Source organism: Alosa pseudoharengus, unplaced genomic scaffold, assembly GCF_046254945.1.
Source record: "Alosa pseudoharengus isolate Yale_2024_CS ecotype anadromous, Long Island Sound unplaced genomic scaffold, YU_APseudo_1.1 YU_APseudo_1.1_scf_23, whole genome shotgun sequence".
Taxonomy (NCBI): domain Eukaryota; kingdom Metazoa; phylum Chordata; class Actinopteri; order Clupeiformes; family Clupeidae; genus Alosa; species Alosa pseudoharengus.
The window spans coordinates 25,052,152-25,077,826 of NW_027468685.1; the positions used below are offsets into that span (position 1 = coordinate 25,052,152).

The following is a 25,675-nucleotide window of genomic DNA, read 5'->3' on the forward strand; positions in this document are numbered from 1 at the left end:
CACAGTTCTGCCTTTCTATCATTTGTCTGGTGCTCTATACTGTGCGGAGAACATCTAGTCCACACACATACCTCACACACATTGACACCTGAGCCCAGCACTCATAAAACACTTCTCTATTTTAAGGTCTTTGAGCACGGGCTGACTCGACAATCATCCTTACAATGTCCCACACTTTTTTTATATATCCAAGGCTGTTTCCAAGAATGGAGTCTCCCAGGCCTTTTGTTCACAGTTTAGCAGCTCTACTGTCTCTATAGATAATATCTGTCTTCTAGCATATACTGAATTTCCCCTTGGGGATCAATAAAGTATCTATCTATCTATAGTGCCTATAAAAAGTATTAACCCCCTTGGATATTTCCCCTTTTATTGCTTTAATAAATGGAAATCTTTGTCAATTTAATTTGGCCTTTTTTTACAATAATTTACAAAACTCCCCTCTGAAAGCATTTTTTTACTACGTAATGTTAATTAATTAAAAATATATAATGCAAAATAAGCGATTGCATAAATATTCACCCGCCCTTAAAGTGACTGAAATCAACAGCTGTCCAGCCAATTGGTGCTAAAAGTCTCACAATTAGTGAAATGAAGATTGCCTGAGTGCAGTGAATGTGTATAGTATAGAAAAAGACACCTGCGCCTGGAAGGTCCAGTCATTGGTCAATCAGTATTCTTAGCTATAATTCCACCATGAAGACAAAATAACACTCCAAACAACTCAAAGAAAAGGTTATTGAAAAGCATAAGTGAGGGGATGCAAAAACATTTTTTAAGTCACTGTACCTTCCCTGCTGTGAAATCCATCATTAAGGAATGTAAGGATTATTGCAAATCTGCCTAAAGCAGGCCGTCACCACAAACTGAGTGACTGTTCAAGAAGAGTAATGGTGAGGGAGGAGGCCACCGATGCACGTATGACAACTCTGAAGAAGTTAAAAGCTTTATATCAGCAGCTAAGATATGAGAAACTATGCATACAGCAACTTTTGCCCAAATTCTTCACCAGTCAGAGCTCTATGGGTGAGTCGCAAAGCTCTTATTAATTCTCAACTTAAGTTTGCCCAAAGACATGTGGAGACTCCAAGGTCAAATGAAAGAAGGTTTATTGGTCTGATGATACCAAAATTGAGCTTTTTGGCCATCAGATGCTACAGTATTTTGACAGGCACCAAACACTGCACATCACCAAAAACGCACCATCCCTAATTTGAAGCATGGTGGTGGTAGCATCGTGCTGTGGGGATACTTCTCGGCAGCAGACCCTGGAAGGCTTGTAAAGGTAAAAGAAAAATGAATTCAGCAAAATATATGGAAATCCTGAAGGACAATCTGATTCAGTCTGCAAGAGAACTACGACTTGGGAGGAAATGTACTCTCCAACAAGACAATGAGTTGAAGCCTACAACAAAAACTATACAGAAATGGTTTAAAGACAACAAGGTGAATGTTCTGGAATGGCCGAGAAAGCCCAGATCCTATTGAAAATCTGTGGCTGGATAAAAAAGAGCTGTTCACACCCGATCCCCTTCCAACCTGGCAGAGCATAAGCGGTTTTGCAAAGAAAAATGGAGTAAAATTGCAGTATTTAGATGTGCAAGCCTAACTGAGACCTACAGTATCTACGCAGACTCCAAGCTTTAATTGTGGCCAAAGGTGCATATACTCAATGCTGCCTTGAAGTGGGTAAATATTTATGCAATCACTTATTTTGCATTATTTATTTTTAATTAATTAATACTACTTTGTAGAAATCTTTTTTCACTTTGACATTAAAGATTACTGTAAAAAAGGCCAAATTATTTCAAGATTCCATAAAAGCAGTAAAAGTGGAAATCTCCAAGGGGGGGGATACTTTTCACTGTACAGTATGTCTATCTTCTTGTTATCTTGAAAGACAAAAATGAATGTTAAGACAGAGCACAGACTTAATTCCCATCAATACACACACACACACACACACACACACACACACAGACATTCTGAGCAGGAGTATGAATGTGTGGCTTCTCTTGCTTCCAAAGCTTTTTAGTGATAAGTTATGTGTTGGTGGTTTCGGCTCCTTGCCAGCGGTAGAGATGAGTGGTTGTGTGGCTCTCCCGGTCGGGAGAATCATGGATTCCAGATGCTACTGGTGGTGGTCGAGAAGACAGCCTGGAGGCCTTACCCCCCCCCCCCCCCCCCCCCCCCCTCCACCTAACAGCCCCAATTACAGGACCACATGAGCTGCCGGGTCAGCATGTGTTGGTCTGCATCACATTAAGGCAATTAGACTACACACTAAAAGGTTTTGATCATATTTTACTCATACAATAATCTACATATCATATTAAAGTATAGTATATACAGTAGTGTACTGCTTTTAGTTTGACATTGACAGTTCATACTTCAAGCATCATCTATTTTTCATTTTTCTGCAACTAGGGATGGACAGTATCTCTAATGCAAGTGTAAAGTAACATGATGTAGAAGTTGCCCTTTCCGTCAGTGTTCAACACATTGGGGTGCCCAGTGCTAAGGGGATATCCAGTTCGCCTAAAATCCGGAAATGCTCCTACCTGTGAGAACAAAGTTATATATGAAATACCAGACGTTCTGGCAATATTAAAGACTTGTTTGAGTTAGAGTTAGAGTTTGAAGCTGTTAAAGAACTACATAATCGTGCATGAATATTTTGCTTTAAGATGCATCTAAAAATTTGTCATTCACATTTGATGGTTATTTAAGTAAGGCCTACTCATGAAGATAGGTCCAGGTGCTGGGTTTATTTTTGTTCATCCCTGGTTGCAATTATGTCTCTGGCTGCAATGAAATATAGTTTGTAAGACATGTTTCATGTTTTATATTTATATATCAAAAAGAGTTACTTCTTTTCTTTTCTATGAGAATGTTTGAAATGGCATCTGATCAAACTGAATCACTATGGAGCATTTGTTGTGTTCCACTTACATAGTGTACATCACTCTTACTTAAATATCACTGCATGCTGACTAAGAATATGCAATCTCACAGAGTTAAGTGCCTGTCAGCTTTCCTGGGTGCGCAATCATATTGCACTTGTAGGCTTCCACCTAATGAAGAGTTGGCTGTGACTTTGGCAGTTTCATAAAGATCCCAGCTCCCACCCAAGGTCAACTCTGTCCAAATTCTTTATAATGTGGCCATGCTCTGCTGATGTTGTTGGGAGGATGGGTTGGGCTTGTGGGGTTTGGACTGGCTACAGAGTCATGTATAAGTTTGCATGTACAGTGCAAGTATTGTTTGTTTGGTATTGTTTGTTAGATGTTTCTTGATTTCTCATCCTGTAAATCCAAGACCAACTTGGAAAAACAGCTGTAAAACAGCCCTATGCGAGTTTTGGTCTAACACTAAGCTGGCTAGCAGAGGCAAGCAGACATATATTCAGCTATTTTGTGAAAAAGGTTTTCTTTGATTTGTGCAGTGTGTTCCAGCCCGGAACACAGAACTACATAGTCCATACTATATCTTGGATGGCTTTAAAAAGTGGCAAATTGTTACTGATTTAATTGTAGGCCTACTTTAGGCATTACGAAAGAGCAATATTTAGCCTTTGAAGAAGGCTGGCATCTTTGCTGTTGCCACTTGACAATTCGGGTCAGGTGCTTAAGGCATTAGTTTAATTAACGCGACAAAGCCTCACAGCACACTATGCTTTCATTGAGAAAGTTTTTGGGAGACCATAAGCCTATCAGAAACATTCACAAGTTTCAAGTGAATGTCTTTCACCTCTTCATATTATCTGTAATTTAAGATACATTAAGGAGCAATTATTATTGCTGAATCACAAAAACACAAAGAGCATGCAGCCACTCATTCTCGGGCATAATTTCAAGCACCTATTTTGGGACCTCTGAGTAGAAAGAGTGAAAGACGGAATAAAAGAAAGAAAGCAAAAGAGGCTTCCATTTGCTTTGTGTGGAGCCCCCATTATGCAAAGTTAAAATGGCACTACCTTCCACCTCCAGGAAGACGAGATGTGTAGTCAAACCTTTGCAAGTGCACTTTGGCATCTCCTCTGACAAAAAAAGAAAAGAATTAATGGCCAAGTCACCTCTATTGAAATACAGGTCTCTAAAGTGCTGTCATCCCACCTACTGGTATTGTCCCCAGCTCCTCGTGTGAAACATTAAAAACTCATGGAGACTCATCATCATCATCTTCATCATCATCTTCAAACCCTACCTTGATAGCACCCCATATACATTTTACTGCATATCCATGTGTCAGTAGTACCATAGTAGTCAGGAGTTTGATGTCTGCTGGGGACCTAATGGAATAACACTGGAAGGTAGAAAGCCATGATATCATAAGGTCTATAAATAGGTTTCCTTTTTTAGATTTCCTTTTTGGGAACTTCACCAAAGCAATCTGCTCCTAATTTCGATTTACACTAGCCAGCCTTTAGTCCCTTAAAGCAAAACCAGGAGCTCACAATTACATATTAATTACATTACATTATTTAATGTCAATATTTTCTATTTACTGAGAAAACATTTGACAGAGAGGTAATTCTTAAGTGTATGCTTGTGCTTGTTTGACAGCTGAGTGTTTTCACTGCAAGGTAAACTCCTGAGAAAAACTGACAGATAGAAAAAAAGAAGGAAAAAAAAACATAACTCTCCAATGCAGGTATGAGTCATCTCCCAGTGCTGCTGTGAATAAGAGAACCGCTGCAGTAGGCTGAAGTTGTTCTGTTCTTAAATAGTGATTCCATTATTCCTCGGAGTTGGAAGAGGTCCAGAAATGTTCACATGAGGACACCTCTGAGTGAGGCCTGCTCAGGTTCACACAATATAGACTCCTCGCACAGATATGGCACACGGAGACAAATGTTCTTTTAATACTCTCTGGAATTATTCCACGTCAGTATATGATTCCCTCTGGCTCCAGGAGAATGTAGCGTGCCATGGAGGGGGGGATGGGGAGCTCGTGGACCCCCCTGTGGCAGCGCTGCCGGAGGTGAGCGCGGATGGCACAGCGGGCAAGGTGCACCAGGGTGCGGGGGGTGTTGCAACACACGGCGAACATGGAGTCATAGAACTCTTTGTGTTGCTGTCATGGAGAAAATAAAAACATATATCAGCAAAAGAACTGTATGTACAACATTGTGAGCATGCTGTGTTTAGGTACATTACAGTGAGGGTGGAACATCTTGCATTATATTTGGCAACAGCCTTCAAGCTGAGTCTAATAGTAAACAATGACACTCACCCAATTTACCCTGATTAAAATGATGGGGAAAGTAGAAATTTGAGCTATAAGCAAAATTTACCATAATAACTTGGTCAAATGAATTAGCTAATTGTATATTGTGAGCAAGGTCCTATGTGCAAACATGGGAGGGTCAGTTAAATCAGTTCCCCGTGTGTTAATCAACCCCAAAAATAGGACCTTTGGATTCACACTTGGTAGAACAGACTAGATTTCATCTGGAAAGTTAAAAGACTATATGTCAAGGCTACAACACCACAAGATATGGACAGGACTTGTACAAATGACATGTGATACCTACCTGATAGGATTCATCAGCGATAGCTGTCCTCCACTTGCTGGTGGCTTTGATGTGTTCATAGGAGTTCACCAAGATCTCTACCGCTCTGGGGAAATCATGGCAGGCCTGCAGAACCTACTTAAAAAATAGGAACCAAACATGGCCTGTGTCAAACTGCTACCATCTACTGTACACAATCAAAAAGACTCTCCCTTCAATGTGGTTGTGCATCTACATAAACATGTGTCAAGAGACACTGGTGTTTACTGTACATGAGGGTGTAAGATGCCTATGTTACTGGACTGGAGGATGTCATACCCTCTTCGCCTGCAGGTCTTTTCAATGACCGCAGCATGTGGTGTTGTGTGTACAGTGTACACTGTACAGTACTTTCAATGACATTAGTGGACATTACCAGACTGTGAACTGCCTACCAACACATAAAATAGGGGAAGATTAGCCTACTCATTATTTTTCTTGACTAAACTGGCATTTAGTGTTTGTTTAAGCTTCATTGTTGTAGGCCTACAGTGTACATCATAGCACACACCCATATTTTTCTTGCTTTTTTTTCACACAAACCACAAAATGTCTTGGGAGGTGTACACCTGGCAGGATTCCACTTCTTTACTAGAGGGGACATGTAACTCACAGGATGGCTAATGCGTGTTTACCTTGTGGAACTGAGGCGGGTAGACACGGGCGCCGCCATGGTTAAGCAATAGCTGAAGGCAGCGCTCAGGGATGGAAGCCGGCCGCACTTGGGTGACCTTGAGCACATACTGGATAGGCGCGCAGGCATTGATGTCCATAGCCCTGGCGTCAGCGCCAGCAGTTAGCAACATTTCTATTAGCGTATGGTCACTGTTCCAGGCCGCCTTGTGCAGCGCAGTTTTGTTGTCTTCCTCTATTGAGTTCGGGTTGGCCCCGTTGTCGAGAAGGATGCGGCATACTAGGTGGTGGTCAGGGCTGAAGATCTGCTCGCGCGGGCAGAAGGCCCAGTAAGCCGCAGTGATAAGTGGCGTCTCCAGACGAGAGTTGTTTATGTTAACCTCTGCGCCATGCGTCAGGTACAGCGCAGTTAGCTCGGGAACGCCAAAACGAGCCGCTGTGTGCAGTGGTGTGTCCTCATCACTGTTTTGGCCGGCCGTATTCACATCGGCACCTTGAAAGATATAGGCTATGTTGAGGTCTTTGTTTTGGTGTTGTATAAGATTGTCAGTCAGTGTCAATCAGTTATGGTATCATAGAACACATCTAAACCATAACCAACAGAGACTGCTGTTTCATTGGTTGGTGTTTTATAGATATATCCAGACCTCAGATATGTTGCCTTTCTCTATATTGAAAGTGTTATTGCGTAAGTATTATTTTAGCCTAACCTATTATAATGTTTTTCATAAGTGATCAATACTCTGGTCTATCTGAGATCTTCCTATTCCTTAAACTATATGTGATCATGTATTCTGATGTCCTACAGGTTAATCTGTAGTTTGTAGCAGAAATATGAATTATGTTTCTCCATTGTCATTGCCATTTTTTAGATAAATGTACTCCATCCCCACATGTGTGTCTGTTTGTATTTGACCTCCATACCGTTGAGAATGAGGTGCCTAGCGCAGTCCACCGACTCCCTGGTGATGCAGTAGTGCAAGGCTGTGTGGCCGCTGAGCGACAGCCGGTTAATACGGGCGCCGTGCTCCAGCAGTAAGGCCACGCAGTCGCCGTGCGAGACCTCGCAGGCTACGTGCAGCGGCGTCTTGCCGTTGGGCATGCGGTTGATGGCGGCTCCACTCTCCAGCAGAACATGCGCGCACTCCAGGGAGTTGTACATCATGCATACGTGGATACCCATCGCCCATGACGACTCCAACTTGTAGCCAGGCAACCAGTAGCCTAGGGCACATGACAGGTCAATCTGAGATTGTCAACAGTCTGGTTGGGATCAAGGCTTTCTCCTTTGGAGGAATTTAGGTCACACCTGCACATCACACCTGCAGTGTAACTACACTGTGAAGTACTCTGTTTCATATTTAGTAATGATGAAGGTAAAGCCACAATGATACCCATATTTTCAACTACTGTATAAAACATGGCTGACTAAGGTTAGATAATACCAATGTGCTGTTACACACTACCTTAAGTGAGTTATACTGTGTAATGAAATAGTAACAATATAACAAGGGTGAAATAATGTGAAGCATTGTCAGATATTTGTACTGTAACAAACTGGACTTATGTTGACTTGGCTACTTGACTTGACTTAAAAAATATGTGATTGTTTAACTTGAACTGTTATCCACAAACAGCACATGTATAGGGAAAACAGTTGCTCTGTGCATGGTCTGAAACCACAGCTCCAGGAGCGACTCTGTGAATCTGGCTCCCCTCAGTGGCTGAATACAGCACAGAGGCTCCTACAGAACAGCATGCTATTTATATGCACACCCAGCTAATGCTTAGAGACATTGAAAACCTTGTGCAAAATGTTTAATTCCCTCAGAATGTGCACCTCTGCAAAAGTGCTGAGTTTCATTGGCATGATTGGAATAAGCGCGTCAAGTGGCTTAGGTGTCTGCTCAGTCCAAACCCTGGCAAATGTTACCTTGCTTGTAGGAGGCCAGGACCATATTGTTATCCTCCACTTCAAACACAGTGTCTATGTCTATGCTGGCGGTGTGGAGGATCCTCTTGACCTCCTCAGCATCGTTTTCCTGCAGGGCTCGCAGGAAGTTGGCCTTCAGCTGCTTGGCGGCCTCCTCTCTGGACACCCTGGACGCCTCCATGGACGGTCGCTCGGGGACAGGCCTTCTGCTCACCGCGTCATCATTGGAAAAAATAAGTCCCATTGCATGACGGACGCTAAGTAATGATGTTAAACACACACACACACACACGCTGTCTGTCTCACACACACATACACTAATACCCTACACACCCTCCAAGTGAGTGTCCTGGAGCCTTGAACACGTGAACCGTGGTTAGGAAAGTCACCCGAGGGTAAAATTACGGTAGTTATTTATAGACAAGGGGGGTTGGGTGCAAAGGCACTGCAGTCATGTGACTTCATGCTGATTGCCCCCCTATGCATAAACAAGCCAAGTGTTCTACTATATCTAAGCATATGCATCCAGTCACATGGAGGGAAGATGATAGTAACCACCCGAGATTCGTAGTAGGCTGTTCTGTAAACATGAATGTGGGTCAGGGATGCTTGTCAGCAGCTCATATTTAACTTGCCACCCTTGTGTTTCAGTATCCTGTGGGATCAGTCTAAACGCTTTGGTCTGACCACTTGAGTAAAGGCAATATTAGATAGCTGAATTAGTTGTCATCATGTAATCCATCTACATCAGAAGTAGCTTACTCACACATACTTAAAAGGTTTTGATGTTTAGAGCATAGACTAATCAAAACTATTGTGCAGTGTGTTTGTATGTAGTTTCTGAGTGTTGTATGAGCACAGAAAAGCACAAAAAACACAGATTCGAGTCTTGTTTCTGGAATTTTCATTGTTTTTCTTTGACTGCAATGTCATCTGGAGGAGGTGTATATACACAGCAACATAAGGCAGTGGCCTCGCATGGGGGAGCTCTGCCTCACGTTCACAAAACAGAAAAACGAGGGAGGAGAGGGGTGTGGGGTGGGAGGGAGTGGGGTTGGACTGGACATGGCTCTGGAGTACAGCCAGGGCAAACATGGCACCCGGGATTCCTTCATGCAGGTGAGACAATTACGGAAAAAAATCGTACTTTTCGACAGACCGTCTCGTCTGGCAATGTTTACAGTTGCACGACATGCTTAGGTGCGCATCAGAGCGCACAGCCTGACTCCAAATACTTCCCACTGAGTCATAGGAATTACTCCATCAGGGTAAACAACGATAAACAAGCAAAATCAAAATAGAAAGAAATAAGAGTGAAAAAAGATAAACGATCAGCTGCCATTCTGATGCCTTAGTAATGTAAGAGAATGCAAGAAAGAGAAACTAAAATAAATGACAAATATGCCTACTGCTTTGTACAGTATCGTAGATCTCTGCAACATGGTCAGTAACTGACCCTCATTCAAAACCCTGCTCAGTACCATTGATTATCCCCACGACAAGAAACATTCTTGGACAACACCAGCAACCCCCTAAGCCCAATTTCATCTCACCAGTTTGTATACATAAACATACACGCACACATACTCACACATCTCAGGTATGCAGTAGAAAAAAACACAACTGGCTTATACACGATAGGGACAGTATTGCTGTAAACTTCATGGAGTAGAAAAAGACTGGAGGAAATCCAGGGTTAATACTCTACTAGTGTTCTCTCTCCGTGATGTACATAGTGCTAGAGATTAACATGTGTGTTAAGTACAGTGAAGGGCTTTCTGGGTCTCTGGGAGTTAGCATAAGTAAATTGGAGTCACAGTTTTGAACTAGGGAAAGGGTGCTTTTACTGTCCTTCCCTACTGTAATCACAGATAACCTTTCTAATCTCACATTGGGGTTGATGTGAAACCTTTTCACGTTTCATAGCTAATTATCACAATTATATATACTGAAAATATCAACAATGAAATCATTTTTTGGCATAACATTATTATGACAGAAAAATAACATTATACACTAATAAACTGATTTTAAAACTTGAGCATAAATCTAACATAAATTACTGACAATAATAAATAATAATTGAGATTTGGGCCTTTTGAGGGACTAGTGTGATCACTAAAGGATCACAATGACACCAACTCTATGATTAGGTCTGTCTACTATGGATTTAACATACAATAAGGTATGGAGAGTCCATACAGTAAACATACTAAATATGAGAAAGGGTGTGACATAAAATGTTGAAATGTCCTCTTTGTTACTCAAAAGTGAAGGCTAATATACAAAAAAAGAAGTCTAGAAATATATACCACCAATTTAAAACCTCTGAATCCTTGAATAAAAAGTGAGAACAGATGAATTAATATTACTTGAAAAGTAAAAACGGGGACTGCATTTTACATGTACCCATTCTGCATAATACAGTATATTTGAATATATTGTAGTATTATGTACATATTAATAAACTATAGTCTACAATAGAAGAACAATGTCAGTTATAGGTCATTCCAGTGTGTAGAATATCTGTAATAAAAAAAATCTTGTTTTCCTCCTTTGAATGTGTTACTTACTATCTGTGTTATTATTACGTTTGTGTGTGTGTGTGTGTGTGTGTGTGTGTGTGTGTGTGTGTGTGTGTGTGTGTGTGTGTGTGTGTGTGTGACTGTCACTGTAGGAGCCTTGCAATGTGAGTGACATGGAACAAAGCACAACAATGTTGATGGGGAATTAGATTATTTTCTAAATAAATCTTGTTGAGTCTGTCCAACAAGTGTGTAATTACTACGAGGACTATATACACGCGTTGTGTAAGTAGTAAGTGCACGTTTGTGGACTGCTCTGTATGGATAAAACATTAGGAGCAACCTATGAGGATATTCTCACGCTCTGAGGGACATGGCTAGGTTCAAGTAAAATCTCTACAGTAGATCTTTTCTTCTTTTTTTTGTTTTAAAAAAAGGCAGCACTTGGGTCTAACAGAGTTTGAGAGACATGTCAGGGACAATGGTACAGTAGGCAGGTAGCAATTAAGTTGAAGCAGCACAGGTCATTCATGGAAGATTTTTGTTTTTCTTATGTTTTCTTTTTGTTCTTAAAGTTCTGTATTTTCTTATGCTGAAGTCCAGCTTGGTACATCCAGATATTCCTTAGCAGTGGAACTTGGAACAGAGGAGCTATGTAGGTGCATTTAGCAGAGGTTGTTCACATCATCTTTACATCAAACTCAGATGTTTTCTATGGAGAACGAGGCAGAAAGACCCTCCAACACGGAACCATGGTTTGCAAAATCAACCGTCCTTTTGGCCCCTTAAGTGCACCTTCGACATTCAGATGCCCTTGCAGGACCAGTCCTTAGTTGAGCTGACTTGAAATCAAGTGTGACAAGGTCTCCAGTTCGATTCAGTGAAGCAGCAAAATCAGCCTCCACCTCAGACGCACTAAATCACGTTAGATGAATGGCTTCAATCAATAGACACACAATGTGGTCCACCGGTTTACTAATACTAAAACCTTTGCGTGCTCTGTACAAAAACTTCATTAAGGACTTCAGAAAACCATTGGTCAGCACAAGATGTATACCTGTGTTATAGTAGAAAATGGCACGTTAGACATTATTTATACATATTGTATACAGTATATATTACTTTTTTTCTGTATATGTACAGTCAGTATGTCTAAAAGGTGCTTGAGATTAATCTAATAGACAACTGATACAGGTAGATTTCAACCTGATATGATGTGTGAAGATGAAGTTGTTTTTTTAACAGGTGCCCTAACTACAAATAAATAGACATTAATTTAAAAAGCAAAATAAATTAGACAAATCTTTTTCAACATGGTTGTAAGCGCTACATGAGAGGACTGATCAAGAGAGGAAGGAAAAAGGGAAAAAAGAGCATTTTTTACTACTGGAAATGTAGTCCTGATTCTGTTTGGTTTCTCATTTAGACAGGTGTCAGCTCGCTAGCAACTACAGTATCCTGCAATGACGATCTGGCTTTATTATCCAGACAAGGAAGCCCTGTTTAGTGTGTACAAGCACCCCCAAAATCGATGCCTCCAGCTGGGGGTGAAGCAAGTTTTCTCGCATGTAGGAAGGGATAGAGAAATTGGTCCAGAAATAGGTCTCCATTCCAGTTTAGCTTTCACCCACATATGACTGTTGGTGGATCACGTGGAAAACAGAGCCCTAATAAAAATCCAATTGCAGGAGTGCGGCATTTCTTGCTCTCTGTGTTCCAGGGGTGCCATTAGTCTGTGGCGCCCCCTGGTGGGTCGGATGAGCTCCTACTGGACTTGCGGGTCTGCTTCTGCAGCTGCTCCAGCTCCTTCTTGCGCAGCTTCTCGCGCTGCTTCTCCAGCTTGTCGCGGTTGCGCCGCGCCTTCTCCATCATGGCCTTCAGGTCCTTCAGCTTCTTCTTGATCAGGCCACGGTCCGACGGAGAGTCCACGCCCAGATCCTATGAGGTTCAAACACACAGAACACCATAAGTAGTCACATTCAGATAGGACATTACACAGATGCATTTCAGAACACACACACACACACACACACACACGTTCGCACGCACGCACGCACGCACACTCACACACTCACACAAGTTTTTCATGAGAGCAGAGCTAGGGAGTCAGCAAACTCTCATTCAACATATCAAACTAGGGTGAAAGTGTAGCTCAATACGCAACACCAAATATAGTCACAGCATTTCCATGATACATTGGGAACATAGTAGGGAACCTGAAGCAAAACCCAGAGTTATTTATTCACTTAGCTGGCATTCAGCAATACTGGAACTGGGGAGGCCAGGCTTTACCTTCAGGGCAGCGCTGTCCAGTTGCAGCAGCTGTTCTCCGTCCACGTTCTTGGCAGTGAATTCTGGGATGTACTTCTCCAGGCCCAGGCCCGTCAGCCAGCGCCCCACCTGCTGGCAGGTCCAGTCGGGGATGATCTGGTTCTGCCAGTGGTGCTGCTTCGGCGGCTGCCCGTCATCCAGAACCTTCCGATATGGATGAGGACAGGAAGGAACATCGGGGAATTCCACAAAAAAATTCAGAGATGGAACTTACAAGGTCAGATTTTACATGAAATGGTGCATATTAATAGACCAAATTCATGCATTTATGGTATATATATGTGTAAATTCTCAATACATGATGTAAAATTCCCATCACCTTGGAATCTTTTCAATTTATTCTATCAGTACTTATACATACTGTACATACTACTGCAGCATCTTGTTCACACAATCTTGAAAAACAACCTACCGTAAATGTGAGATTTATTGCTCTCAATTTTCATGCACAGTTCATGATTACCTCACGAACCACAATGAATAACTACAGAATAACATCATAAACAATGACCTCTGGCATCAGCTGTTAGAAGCTGAGGAAGTATTTTACAGGAGTAAAAAGTCAAGTGCACCACCACCACCGATGAAATCTCACCTCATCATCAATCATGTCCAGACTCTATGCGAGCAGATTGTGAGAACAGAAATAGGAAAAGGGAAGCTTGTTAGTGAAAGCAAAACAAATACACACAGCAAGTTAGGAGAGCTAATATCAGACAACATGACTCAGGAGGAATCCGAGGGGGCGCCAGGCTGGTGATGCAGTGGTGCAGGTAATGAGTGTGTGGCTGAGAGAACTGATTAAATATGTGACTGTGAGGACAGAAAAAAAACCTGACAGGGCTGATCGTGTGAATGATTCAGTCGAGAGATGAGAGAATGGAACGCATGGTGACCGTCATAATCCTTTACATGTACCTTGCTGGTGAAGACTATTAGAATAGAGAGATGAACAGATTTATGCGTGAAATGCGTGGAAAAACTGGGTGACTGATGAAGGAGTGAAGTGTGGCTAAGGGAGAATGACAACAAATGGATGGAGCAGTGACTCACAGATTGACTACATGAGTCTGTGAGTTCATTATAGTGAGTGAAAGGATTAACAGGTGACAAACAGAGGAAGGAATGATAAGGTCCTTGCTACAGAATTGGAGTCCCTATTTCTATTTCTGAGATCCCCACCATTGTCAGAAAAAAGGACCAGCATATGAATGTTTAAAAGTGTGAATGTGACTAACTAAATCAGTGGTTCTCAAACTTTCGGAGATGGGGAATTTTCAAGCCCACATGACACCATCAACCCGGCAAAATGGTCACGTAAAATAGTTTCTTCGCATTTTGGTACCACATTACATTTCCTGTTTTGGTCCGCTGGATCAGATGTTATTTTAATTCATATGTCAGTCTGTTTATGACTCATGTTTGTGTGTGGCTTACTATGATCTTCCTTGTCAAAAAAGAAAGGCATTATTAAAGACAGGCACAAAAAAAAAAATCCTCCTGTTCCTCGCACCCCACACGTCTCCATTCCCCACTAGTGGGGCACACTTTGAGAACCACTGAACTAAATTAATGAAAGAATAAGTGGATGAATGGACTAATGGATGGGTGGATGAATGAGCAGCCGTGGGCAGCCGTGGGCAGAATTGGGGCAGCCGTGGCCTACTGGTTAGCACTTCGGACCTGTAACCGGAGGGTTGCCGGTTCGAACCCCGACCAGTAGGCATGGCTGAAGTGCCCTTGAGCAAGGCACCTAACCCCTAACTGCTCCCCGAGTGCCGCTGTTGCAGGCATCTCACTGCGCCGGGATTAGTGTGTGCTTCACCTCACTGTGTGTGTGCTGTGTGTGTTTCACTAATTCACGGATTGGGATAAATGCAGAGACCAAATTTCCCTCAAGGGATCAAAAGAGTATATATACTTATACTTATAAATCGATGAATTAATTAATTAATAAATTAATAATGGGTGGTGGTGAATGAATTAATTAATGAATGGGTGAATTAATGAATGAATGGCTAAAATGGATGAATGGATGGATGAATCGTGCGCCCCCTCACCTCATCTGAGGAAAGCACATGTGTGTGCGAGCGCCCAGAGAACCTGGACTCTGCCAGCAGTCCACTGACCTCCACTGAACCACTGCTGCTCCCGCTGAGGTCATCATTTAGCGCCGAGCCCTGTGGGAACACAAATAACAACAACAAATAAACAACCCTTTCAGTGCATCTCCCAGACACGACATCAGAACAAACCCTCAGAGCAGTTATCAGCTTCAATTAGTGAAGGCTGGACGGCAAATAACTCTGAAATAATGTTTGATGAAAGCTGACAAGCCGTTACTGCAGTAATTAGTTCTTTGATTGATGGTGTGTTTAAAAGTTTATGAAGCTCAAATAATTAAAAGTCCAAAAAATAAGCAATCCTTAGTAATCCAGAACAGAAGCAGCACTGCAAATTTGAGAATTACAAACTACAAGATTAAGTGAACTGTGATTATCCAATTTAATTGTGTATAATGGATGTGTAAAGTCAGAGCTATGTTGCTGTATTCATGGTTGTGAGGGGTTTAAGTCATTCATATGCTGTGTGCTGACCAGTGTCATTTCTCACGCACCTCTCCCCTACCACTGACAGACTGAATGTGTGTGCTGAGAATATGAGAGTGTGTGCATGTGCGTGTGCAAGAAGAGTTTGGAAGGAGTGCAAGGAAATAGGGGCACAAAGAGTGTGTGTGTGTGTGTGTGTGAGAGAGAGAGAGAGAGAGTGTGTATGTCTGTGTGTGTGCATGCGTGTGTGTGTCTCCATGTGTCTCCATGTGTGTGTGTGTGTATGAATATATACAATAACACATCTAAACAGTGGTTTGCCTTTCAGTGGCCTGATGCGTATGCATCTCTGGGGAGCGAGGCGAGCTGTACAGTAATATCTGCCTGGGCACTGTGCCCACCAAAGAGCTAAAGCTGGCGAGACTGGCGCTGCAGGCTGGCCCTTGTAAACAAGCGCTCTCGCTGCTTAAGGGGGAGGGGGGAAACAGAGGTGTCAGCATTTGTCATTGTTTGATGTCAGCACAGCTCTAAAATGCCTTTTTCCTCTCAGGATATGAGCATAAACCTGCCGGGTTTGCTCACTGCCTGCACTCTAGTCATGGCGGTGTGGCTTTGAGTGAATTAGGGGAACGAAAACAACAGAAGTCAAAACCACAGCAGTTTTTCACGCACGCAGGAATTCAAATGAGCATTTGTTTCTAGCACAATAACCATTCGCTTAATGAACAAACAAATTAGTGCATTATTGCAACTAATAAACGCAAAACTCCATCTGTGGCGTGAAATGCTAATGCGTTACTCAACCCGGCAGACACACACTGCATGCTCGCACTCTCATTTCCATTTGGGATTCTGTCTTATGCTCATTTCTGCAGAGGGAAAGCTCTCGTTTTAGTTGATCAAAATGATTATGGAAATCAAGGTCTTCCTCAGCTAATGAAGAGTGGCTATGCTCTGCCAAACACCTGAGAGAAACTACTTTGCCACTCTGAGAAAGCCTAATGACTGAGACTGATTATGGAATCCATCTGGGTTTCACCTGTTATGAAAGAGAGGCATGAGAAACTATACAAAATATGTACCATCCAAATAGAGATCAAACGACTGAATATACCAGTTTTGATTTTATCAATCTCTGTGTCACTGACTGCCAACTGGATTGTGCATAAACACGAGGAAGTACCAAGGAATAGGATAAGAAGGAGAAGATATGGGGCCAAGTACAAAATGACTGCTAAAGACTGAACGCAACAGGTGAAACTAAAACCTCAGGAACAATGGTAATATTTAAAATGAGGGCAATTATTAGTATGACTAACAACAGTGTTCATGTCTGCAGATGGCAGCACTGTCTTGATTGGGTATGTAACATTCAAGAGGACATTGTATATTTGTATTAAAACTGACATATCAAACATGAGATTTGGTCACACATATTTTCTATCACAAGTGTGAGAATAAGACATATGAATGACCTCTTACCTACTATTGCATGTGCATGTACATGAAAGTGTAAATTAGCTATTGAATGTATGTGTCTGTCTGTCAAGATGTATTCCATGCTATAACAATGAGTAAAATTTCTGAATTTCTGAAAAACAAGATGCCGTTTACCAAACTATTCTAAAGGAAAAGCATCTCATGGTTTAGTCACATCATGGCTGCATCACACTTTCATGTGTTTCTGTTCAAGTCTGTGTGTGTCTGTGTGTGTGTGTGTGTGTGTGTGTGTGTGTGTGTGTGTGAGAGAGAGAGAGAGAGAGAGAGAGAAGGGGAGAGAGAGAGAGAGAGAGAGAGAGAAACAACATGTGTTTAGGGTGGAACTGGGGAGGATTCACCTACCTTGCTCTTCAGTTTCTCAGGGCTGTTCTCCACTGAGCTGCAGAGGGATAGAACAGAATGTTCACCAAGGGGGACACATGGAAACTCTTCAACCACAACTCCCAGATGTGCCCAGATGTTTTTAATCAAAGTACAGTAAAACGCTGGGTACATTTCAATAGCATTTGTGTTAAAGCAGCACAAGGAGATTCCCACTGGGCTCATATTAAAACCAAAAAAACAACAGAAAACAACAGGATGTCATTAGCAAACAAAAACCCTGCAGGACATTCCACCACTAAACTGTCAATAGTATCCGCTCATAAAGTTCTGCAATATGTAAACACTGCCTCCAAATACCAACACTACACTAGCCTGCTGTCTGCCTGCTTTCAGCTGTGCGTGTTCAAATCCTCTCTCACTCAAGTCAATCCATTATTTAACCCAGAACCCCAAAACCCCCTCTATGCCCACGATGCCCAGCCTGGCATGATGGCATCCCAGAGGGGGCGTCCTCTCCAGGTCGGAGAGGAGAGAGGGGCTCTTCGGTGCACCTGCGTCGCTTCATGTTGTCTGCCGTGTTTGTGTTTGTGTTTGTGTGTTGTGGTCTGGTCTGGTTCGGTCAGCAGCTGCTCTCTCCCTCGCAGTCCTGTCTATTTGCGTCCTTGTGTGACTGACTGACTGTTAGCGAGGTGGGCGTTTCGGTGTCTGCCTTGCAGCCAGCCATCCATCTGGCCAGATAGAGACAGACAGAGAGAGAGAGAAAGAGAGAGAGAGAGACAGAGAGACAGAGAGACAGAGAGAGAGAGAGAGAGAAAGAGAGAGAGAGAGAGAAAGAGAGAGAGAGCAATTGGGCTCTGCCCTCCATGCTCCATTAGCTCTTCTAGTGCATTGTGACTGAAAACAACATTTTTTAAAAAGTTGTTTTTTTCTGCTGTTGCCGAGCCACCACTTTCCTGAGCTCAAACGCGAGCCGCGGGGGGCTTATTGACAGATGGCTGCTGCCGGGAGTTCAGCAATCCTGCGACGGCGCCTTTTTCAACGTCACTCTGAACAAAGCGCCGCTTTCCACAGAGGATGATGTTTATTCATGCCCCATCACGCTGCTTGTTTGTGAATGGGGCGAGCGGATTTGGGTGTGTGTGTGTTTGTATGTGTGTGTGTGTGTGTGTGTGTGTGTGTGTGTTGGGGGGGGTAGCAGTGCTCTTGGTGTGGGGGGATGAAACAGTGAAATGTTTGAGGCAATACAATGCAACTCTGCTGAGTCACAATGAATCACTATGGGCCGCATGGCAGGCAGTGCAGGCAGGCCATGCTGGCCCTGCGTTGTGTGCCAGGCTTCCACAGCCTCCCTAATAACTACCTGGCTCTCAGTCCCGGTGGTCTGTTAACGATGACAAGATTAGGGGCTCATGCCACAAAGCTATGGTATAAAATTCTCGCCAAAAGTTTTCTGTACCTGTACCAAAGTTTTGTGCTTGTAAGAATATTTTGTGCTCGTAAAAAATATTTGTGTACATGTAAAAATAATTTGTATCTGTAAAAATATTTTGTGCATGCAAAAATGGTTTGTACATCTTCAAATCCGTTTTGTCACTGTGTAGAAAAAATGTTTGTGAATTTGCGAACGATTTTTGCACGCATGGATTTTCCATTTGCAAGTGCGCATCTGTTTTCTACAGACATGAAACAGATCTACGGGTACGAAACGAATTTACAAGTACAAAACTTTTTTACAAATTTTCCCAAAACAGCCAATCACAGCACTGCTTACTGAACGGCCAGTCAGCCGATCAGCTCACTTCTTTAATTCTGAAACGCTGGACATCTCTGGGTACATCCATGTAAACACTACAGTCAGAAGAGGTGAAACAAGTATTGGCTGGGCTAAGCTAACGTCAAAGATACTGCTTTTATCAACTGTCTCTGCTAGCGTTACGTGAAAGCACCGCACATATAACATTGGAAATACAAAGGGAGGGAGGGAAGGGGTCAGTGGATCTTCTGGCCAATCGATTTCCGTTTCGGAAAAGAAAATTACAAAACAAAAAACGAGGGATTATTTGATTTCCGTTTTAAAATACAAAATCGAAAAACGAGAATCAAGTCGTTCTCCGTTTTCCTAATCGGTTTCAAAACATCAAAATACAAATATAGAAATTAGTCTTAAATTTCGATGGTCATTATTCAATGAAGCCTATAGCTCATAGGCTAATATGAGTAGGCTACCCAGAAGTTCGCATCATAGTCTTAGGCTAACTTGGTAAAAATAGGCTACCTGTTAGATATGGCGGCCTTGGAAAGTGTTGCGAGGGAAGAGATGGTTAAAAAGGACATGTCTTATGCAGAAATCCCAAACACTTTAACAAATAACTTTGGTTCACAAAGAGGTTACTCTGAGAGGAGCATCCTACGATTTTGCACCCAGCATAATTAGGCATCCACTAACTCGGGACCACCTGGAAACTGAGGTGGTGCAGTTTGCGAGGTAGCCTAGGCCCTAGGGGATGCCAGGCCTACTGCGGTCACGTAGCCTACCTACTGTATGCAATCATTTTACTCATTTTACTTTGATGTATTTATTAGGTTGGTCCAACATACAGTACCTCAGAATTATTGGCACCTCTGCTAAAGTTAATGCCAGTAGAAAAATGAGGAAATATCCAATTTATAGCCTAAGGACACCTGGTTTGATGCTCAGGACACCTGGTTTGATTAGATTAGATTAGATTAGATTCAACTTTATTGTCATTGTGCAGAGTACAACAGAGACAATGAAATGCAGTTTGCGTCTAACCAAAAGAAAAGATATAGTGCAGTGTAGACAGTAGTATACAGTTATTTTCAGAAGGTGGTTTAGAGCAGTGTTTTTCAACCTTTTTTGTGCCACGGCACACTTTTGACACTTAAAATGTCCTACGGCACACTAACATCCTGTGTGAAGAAAAAATAAACATACCATAGCCTAAAATTTCAAATAATACACAGATATGGCCTTATTATGGCTTCTATGCAAGACCTGCTCAATATAACAAGCGCCCTCTGTTTCATTTGTAGGTGACTATATCTAATTTAATTGTTGTTATGAACTGGATATGTGATGATTCTGTGAATACTGAATAGTGCAATCATACAATCAATGAGAGCATGTGGTTATAAATTCTTTGATGCAACAGTTGCTTTTCTGGACCAGTGAGTGACATTTGGGTAATTTTCTGCGGCACACCTGATGATCTCTCACGGCACACTAGTGTGCCCCGGCACAGTGGTTGAAAAACACTGGTTTAGAGTAGTATAAATTAAATATAAGTATGTGCAGTGTATTAGCAGTAACCTTATAAGAGCAGAATAAATATGGCTGTAATATGGACAATGTATGAACATCGTGTACAGATATGTGCAATGTAGTGGCAGTATACATTATAGTAGTAAGAACAATATAGATATATGCAGTGTATTACAGAATATATTACAGAAAAACTGAATAAATATGGATATTTAGTATGAACCATATAAACAGATATGTACAGTATGTACAGCTATGTGCAGTGTGGTAACAGTACCATCGTAGTGCAGAAACAGTAACAATATAATAGTAGGCCTATTAAGAATAAGTATGTGCAGGATGAAGAGCAGTAGAATAGTAATGCAGTAGCAGTAAACAAATAGACACTATGGATGATTGATGCTCATTGAGCTCAATGCAAATCAAACCAGCTATAATAGGCCAACTGAAATAAAACCATGCCAATCTGTATGGTGAAGGGTATGTGATGATGTGGAGGTATTTTAATTCCAAAGGCCAGGGGAACTTTATCAGGATGCATAGTATACTAGATCCATGAAATATCTGGCCTTTAAAAATAAAAATCTACCTGCCTCTATAGGAATGTAACATAGGGGTGCCAATACTTATGACCCTATTTTAAGGAAGAACATTTTGTTATTTATGATACATTAATCATTCACAAAGAAAATTGGTGTCCTTATAGGTTACATATTTCCTATTTTTTTACTTAAGGCATTAAGATCAATTTCCAAAAGATTTACATTCCTCTTTTTAGTCAACTTTAGCAGAGGTGCCAATAATTCCGAGGTAGCCTACTGTATGTTGGACCAACCTAATAAATACATCAAAGTAAAATGAGTGATTGCATACAGTAGGCATGGTAGGCTACATGACCGCAGGCCTGGCATCCCCTAAGGCCTAGGCTACCTCGCAAACTGCTTTTGCCACCTTAGTTCCCAGGTGGTCCCGAGTTAGTGGATGCCTAATTATGCTGGGTGCAAAATCATCAGATGCTCCTCTCAGAGTAACCTCTTTGTGAACAAAAGTTATTTAAAGTGTTTTCTGCATAAGACATGTCCTTTTTAACCATCTCTTCTATATCCCTCGCAACACTTCCCAAGGCCGCCATATCTAACAGGTATTTTTACCAAGTTAGCCTAAGACTATGATGCGAGCTTCTAGGGCCTCCTCAGATTAGCCTAAGAATAGGCTTCATTGAATAATGATCATCGAAATTTAAGACTAATTTCGGTATTTGTATTTTGATGTTTTGAAACCGATTAGGAAAACGGAAAACGACTTGATTTTCGTTTTTCGATTTTGTATTTTAAAACGGAAATCAAATAATCCTTCGTTTTTTGTTTTGTAATTTTCTTTTCCGAAACGGAAATCGATTGGCCAGAAGATCCACTGACCGGAAGGGAGTCAGCCTAAAGCCACCCTGAACTTTTTTGGTAGCAGTAACTGTTATGTTCTAGCTAGCTTAGGTAACAAGCTAACTTAGCTAACAAGCAAACAGCTCAACTTAACTCTATTCCTTCCCTACTATGAATCTAATATCATTAACTAGAACTAATAAACAGTATAGTTTAAAACGCAAGCACTGGATAGGTAATTAGTAGGTAACAATAGGTAATGGCAGCTAACTGGGCTAGTATTGGCTGGGCTAAGCTAACGTCAAAGATACTATCAACCGTCTCTGCTAACATTATGTGAAAGCACCGCACATTAACGTGGGAAATACAAAAGGGAGGAATGACTAGTCGGAAAACACTAACACAATAACTATACAGAACAATTATATCATTAATAATAATACTAATGATCCGAATTTTATTAGTTCTAGTTAATGATATTAGATTCATAGTAGGGAAGGAATAGAGTTAAGTTGAGCTGTTTGCTTGTTAGCTAAGATAGCTCTTCTTTTTTAAGTGTTTCACCTCTTCTGAACTGTGGTGTTTACATGGATGTACCAAGAGCTGCAGCGTTCAGTGTTTCGGCTGACTGGCCGTTCAGTAAGCAGTGCTGTGATTGGCTGTTTTGGGAAAATTTGTAAAAAAGTTTTGTACTTGTACATTCGTTTTGTACCCGTAGATCTGTTTCATGTCTGTAGAAAACAGATGCGCACTTGCAAATGGAAAATCCGTGCGTGCAAATATCGTTAGCAAATTCACAAAAAAAAATTCTACACAGTGAGAAAACGGATTTGAAGATGTACAAACCATTTTTACGTGCACAAAATATTTTTACAGATACAAATTATTTTTACATGTACACAAATCATTTTTACGAGCACAAAATATTCTTACAAGCACAAAACTTTGGTACAGGTACAGAAAACTTTTGGCGAGAATTTTATACCATACAAAGCCACCCAAGGAGAACAAACAGAAAAGTGCATCTCACCTGTCTAGTCCTCTGCTCCCTCGCAGAGAAGACCTGAGGATCCATTTGTGGGGAAAAACATATTAGAAATAAAAAATAAATTAGAGCGGATACAAATTAAATAGAAAATATATTAGAGTAGAATTCAGTCCTCAATCGAAACAAGAACTACAGTACACAAGGCCACCCTCCTGTTCTCACCTTATGTTAGGCTTGTCCTCTTGACTGAGAGAGGGGCTGGAAACTACAGGGGAACCTACAGAGAGTAGATAAAGAGGAGGAGGAAGAGGATGATGAGGAGGAGGAAGAGGAGGAGGAGTAGGAAGAGGATAGTTGACTTCATTATTTCATACAGCACATTTTCAGGATGATGAGCAACTGGATGATGCAACCTAGGTGTAATGTTTTCCTCAAGGCTAAATTTACATTTATTTATTTAGCAGATGCTCCTGTCCAAGCTACCTCACAGTATAAATACATTATCAATATTTAATGAGGATTTGTGCTTCAATGGAAAGGGAACACATGACATTGGTGTTGTGCTCACCAGGAGCTAAGCTGGAGAGAAAAGAAAATACTCTGTAAGTTTTAGTGGACTTGCTAGTTAACTCAAATAACCCAAACCTCAAGTAGCCATGAAAGCCATGTGCCTGCTTCAGAGTCAGCTCAGCATATACAGTAGAAGCTAAGTCCTGGTGTTAGTGCAGGTCAATGCATGAAGGGGTACTGTATGTGGCCTGCCTCTGATACAAATACACATGTCAATGGATGATGAATGGACTATTTTACTACCGATACACGTAGTAACCAGGTGCTGACATGGGTGTTTCTGGTACATGCATATGTGCATATGTGATCAGTTGCATGTTCCTATGCCAGACTGACCTTCACTGTCCACTGCACCCTGAAGCCTCTGGTGGAGGGGGGAGGCCTCCACGCTTCCTGGGGCTTTGGGAGTTCCACTCTCCGAGGCACCCGAGTCTGAAAACGGCGAGCCTGTCCTCAGGGCCGAGGGCACGGAGGAGAGCTTGGTCTGCAAAGAACACGGACTTAGAGTTACAAACCAGCATCTTATTACTGAGCAAACACTTTCTCTTCTCCTTTTTGACATTTTCATTCCTTTTTTTAGCCCTTTTGAAAAGTACTGCTGAGTAAGAACAGGTAGTGCAACTTAGAAGGAACATTTATTTAAAAAAAAGATTTTCCCAGCAATTAGCTCTTTAAAAGATACAGAATAAGCTTTGACACCAGTTGAGATTAAACTGGTGCCATGGGGTGCCAGTATAGCCATTCGTATATTACATAAAGGCTTTACATCAGAGAAGTGGATCACTCTGGCCCATTACCTCTGAGGAACATGGAATATTACCAAAGAGAACACTCAGACTGATCAACACGGCTGAGTGGAAATAGGGCCCTGACTTGAAAAATAGCCATGATAAAAAAACAAATCAACAATCACGATTTTGAAATAAAACAATGCGTTTTGTTCCTCTGCGCATGTGTCCTATTTATAACTCCATGATATAGGGTGTGTATCTGTGTGTGTACACAAATCCATGTGTCTCAATACTCTCCCTGTTTGTCCTTATCACATATGTATGCTTGTGTATCCATGCGCCTGTCTGCCTGCTTGCATGTGTATGAACCTGCATACGTTTTTTGAGTGTGTGTGTGTGTGTTTGTGTGTCTGTGTTGAGTGTGTGTGTGTGTGTGTGTGTGAGAGAGAGTAGGTGTGTGTGTGTGAGTGTGTGTGCATGTGTTTAAAAGTGGTAGTCTCCTCTCACCTTCCTCTCCAGGCTGTCCTCTCCCTCTGTGGAGCTGTCTCGGAGCAGGCCTCTGGCTGCCCCTCGGCCGACAGACGACTGGCCACGCCATTTCCCAGCCTCTCCGTCTAGACACTCCGTCGTCAGACCACCCTGACTCACGTCTGACTCTTCAGCACCCCGATAGCCACATACAAAAAAGCAAAACACAAAAGAAGCCCCATCAATACAGATTTTATCTGCAGAGAGAGAAAATAAAACGCTGGCATTTCGCAGAGCCGTGAGGGATTCATCCCCCCCCCCCCCCCTGATAGCAGGCGAGGTGAAATCAGGCTTTATTAGCAGCTGCCTGAGAGGGTGGCACTGATAGAGGAGGATTCAGTGAAATCGGCCTGTCCCTGTCTGAGCGTGGTTGCAGATAAACTTGCCTCATTCAATCATAATGGATCTGAATCAGTGCACTGTGACTATCTGCTCTCATCAGGGTTATTGGGTTGCCCAGAATGGACAGATTTGCAGGGGCCAGTGCGCCCATTAAATGCATTTGTGTCTGTGGGGGAATGAAAGAGTGGAGATTCTTAAAAACAAAACTCTAAATGTTGCTATTACAGTGGATCTTGTTTTTGTAGATATGTGTTTGTTTTCGTCTGGCAACTGTTATGGCCAAGGGTCAGACTGAGGTCACTGTGGGTAACAGTTGCAGATTTCTGTTCCTAAAAGTGTATCTGCAGTGGTAACACTTTCACATCTTCAAAAATAACCACAATGCAAATATGTACGTACTTTATTCATGTATGTACTGCATTCATATTCCTTAGATTCTATATTGCATGTTTTTACATTTTTTACATTTTCCTTTAAAGTCAGATGGATTACATTTCCCACTTTG

At 41.9% G+C, this 25,675-nt stretch overlaps 2 protein-coding genes across 2 annotated transcripts in view; both read right to left on the reverse strand.

Moving 5' to 3' along the window:
- Positions 1-4,786: 4,786 nt before the first annotated feature.
- Positions 4,787-8,340, reverse strand: asb4 (ankyrin repeat and SOCS box containing 4). Its single transcript, XM_076301020.1, has 5 exons — positions 8,121-8,340; positions 7,112-7,411; positions 6,190-6,680; positions 5,537-5,650; positions 4,787-5,076 (listed from the first exon to the last, which is right to left on the reverse strand). The coding sequence occupies exons 1-5, from the start codon at positions 8,299-8,301 to the stop codon at positions 4,888-4,890; spliced, it is 1,275 nt and encodes a 424-aa protein (XP_076157135.1). The 5' UTR covers positions 8,302-8,340; the 3' UTR covers positions 4,787-4,887.
- A 723-nt stretch (positions 8,341-9,063) lies between these two features.
- Positions 9,064-25,675, reverse strand: part of ppp1r9a (protein phosphatase 1, regulatory subunit 9A) — a 56,000-nt gene continuing 39,388 nt past the window's right edge. Inside the window, exons 12-19 of the mRNA XM_076302130.1 lie at positions 24,808-24,956; positions 23,906-24,053; positions 23,222-23,276; positions 23,042-23,074; positions 17,368-17,404; positions 15,037-15,156; positions 12,938-13,120; positions 9,064-12,583 (exon numbers count right to left, since the gene is read on the reverse strand). Coding sequence (XP_076158245.1) covers positions 12,374-12,583; positions 12,938-13,120; positions 15,037-15,156; positions 17,368-17,404; positions 23,042-23,074; positions 23,222-23,276; positions 23,906-24,053; positions 24,808-24,956 — 935 coding nt within the window. The 3' untranslated portion in view covers positions 9,064-12,373. The remainder of the gene's footprint in view (positions 12,584-12,937; positions 13,121-15,036; positions 15,157-17,367; positions 17,405-23,041; positions 23,075-23,221; positions 23,277-23,905; positions 24,054-24,807; positions 24,957-25,675) is intronic.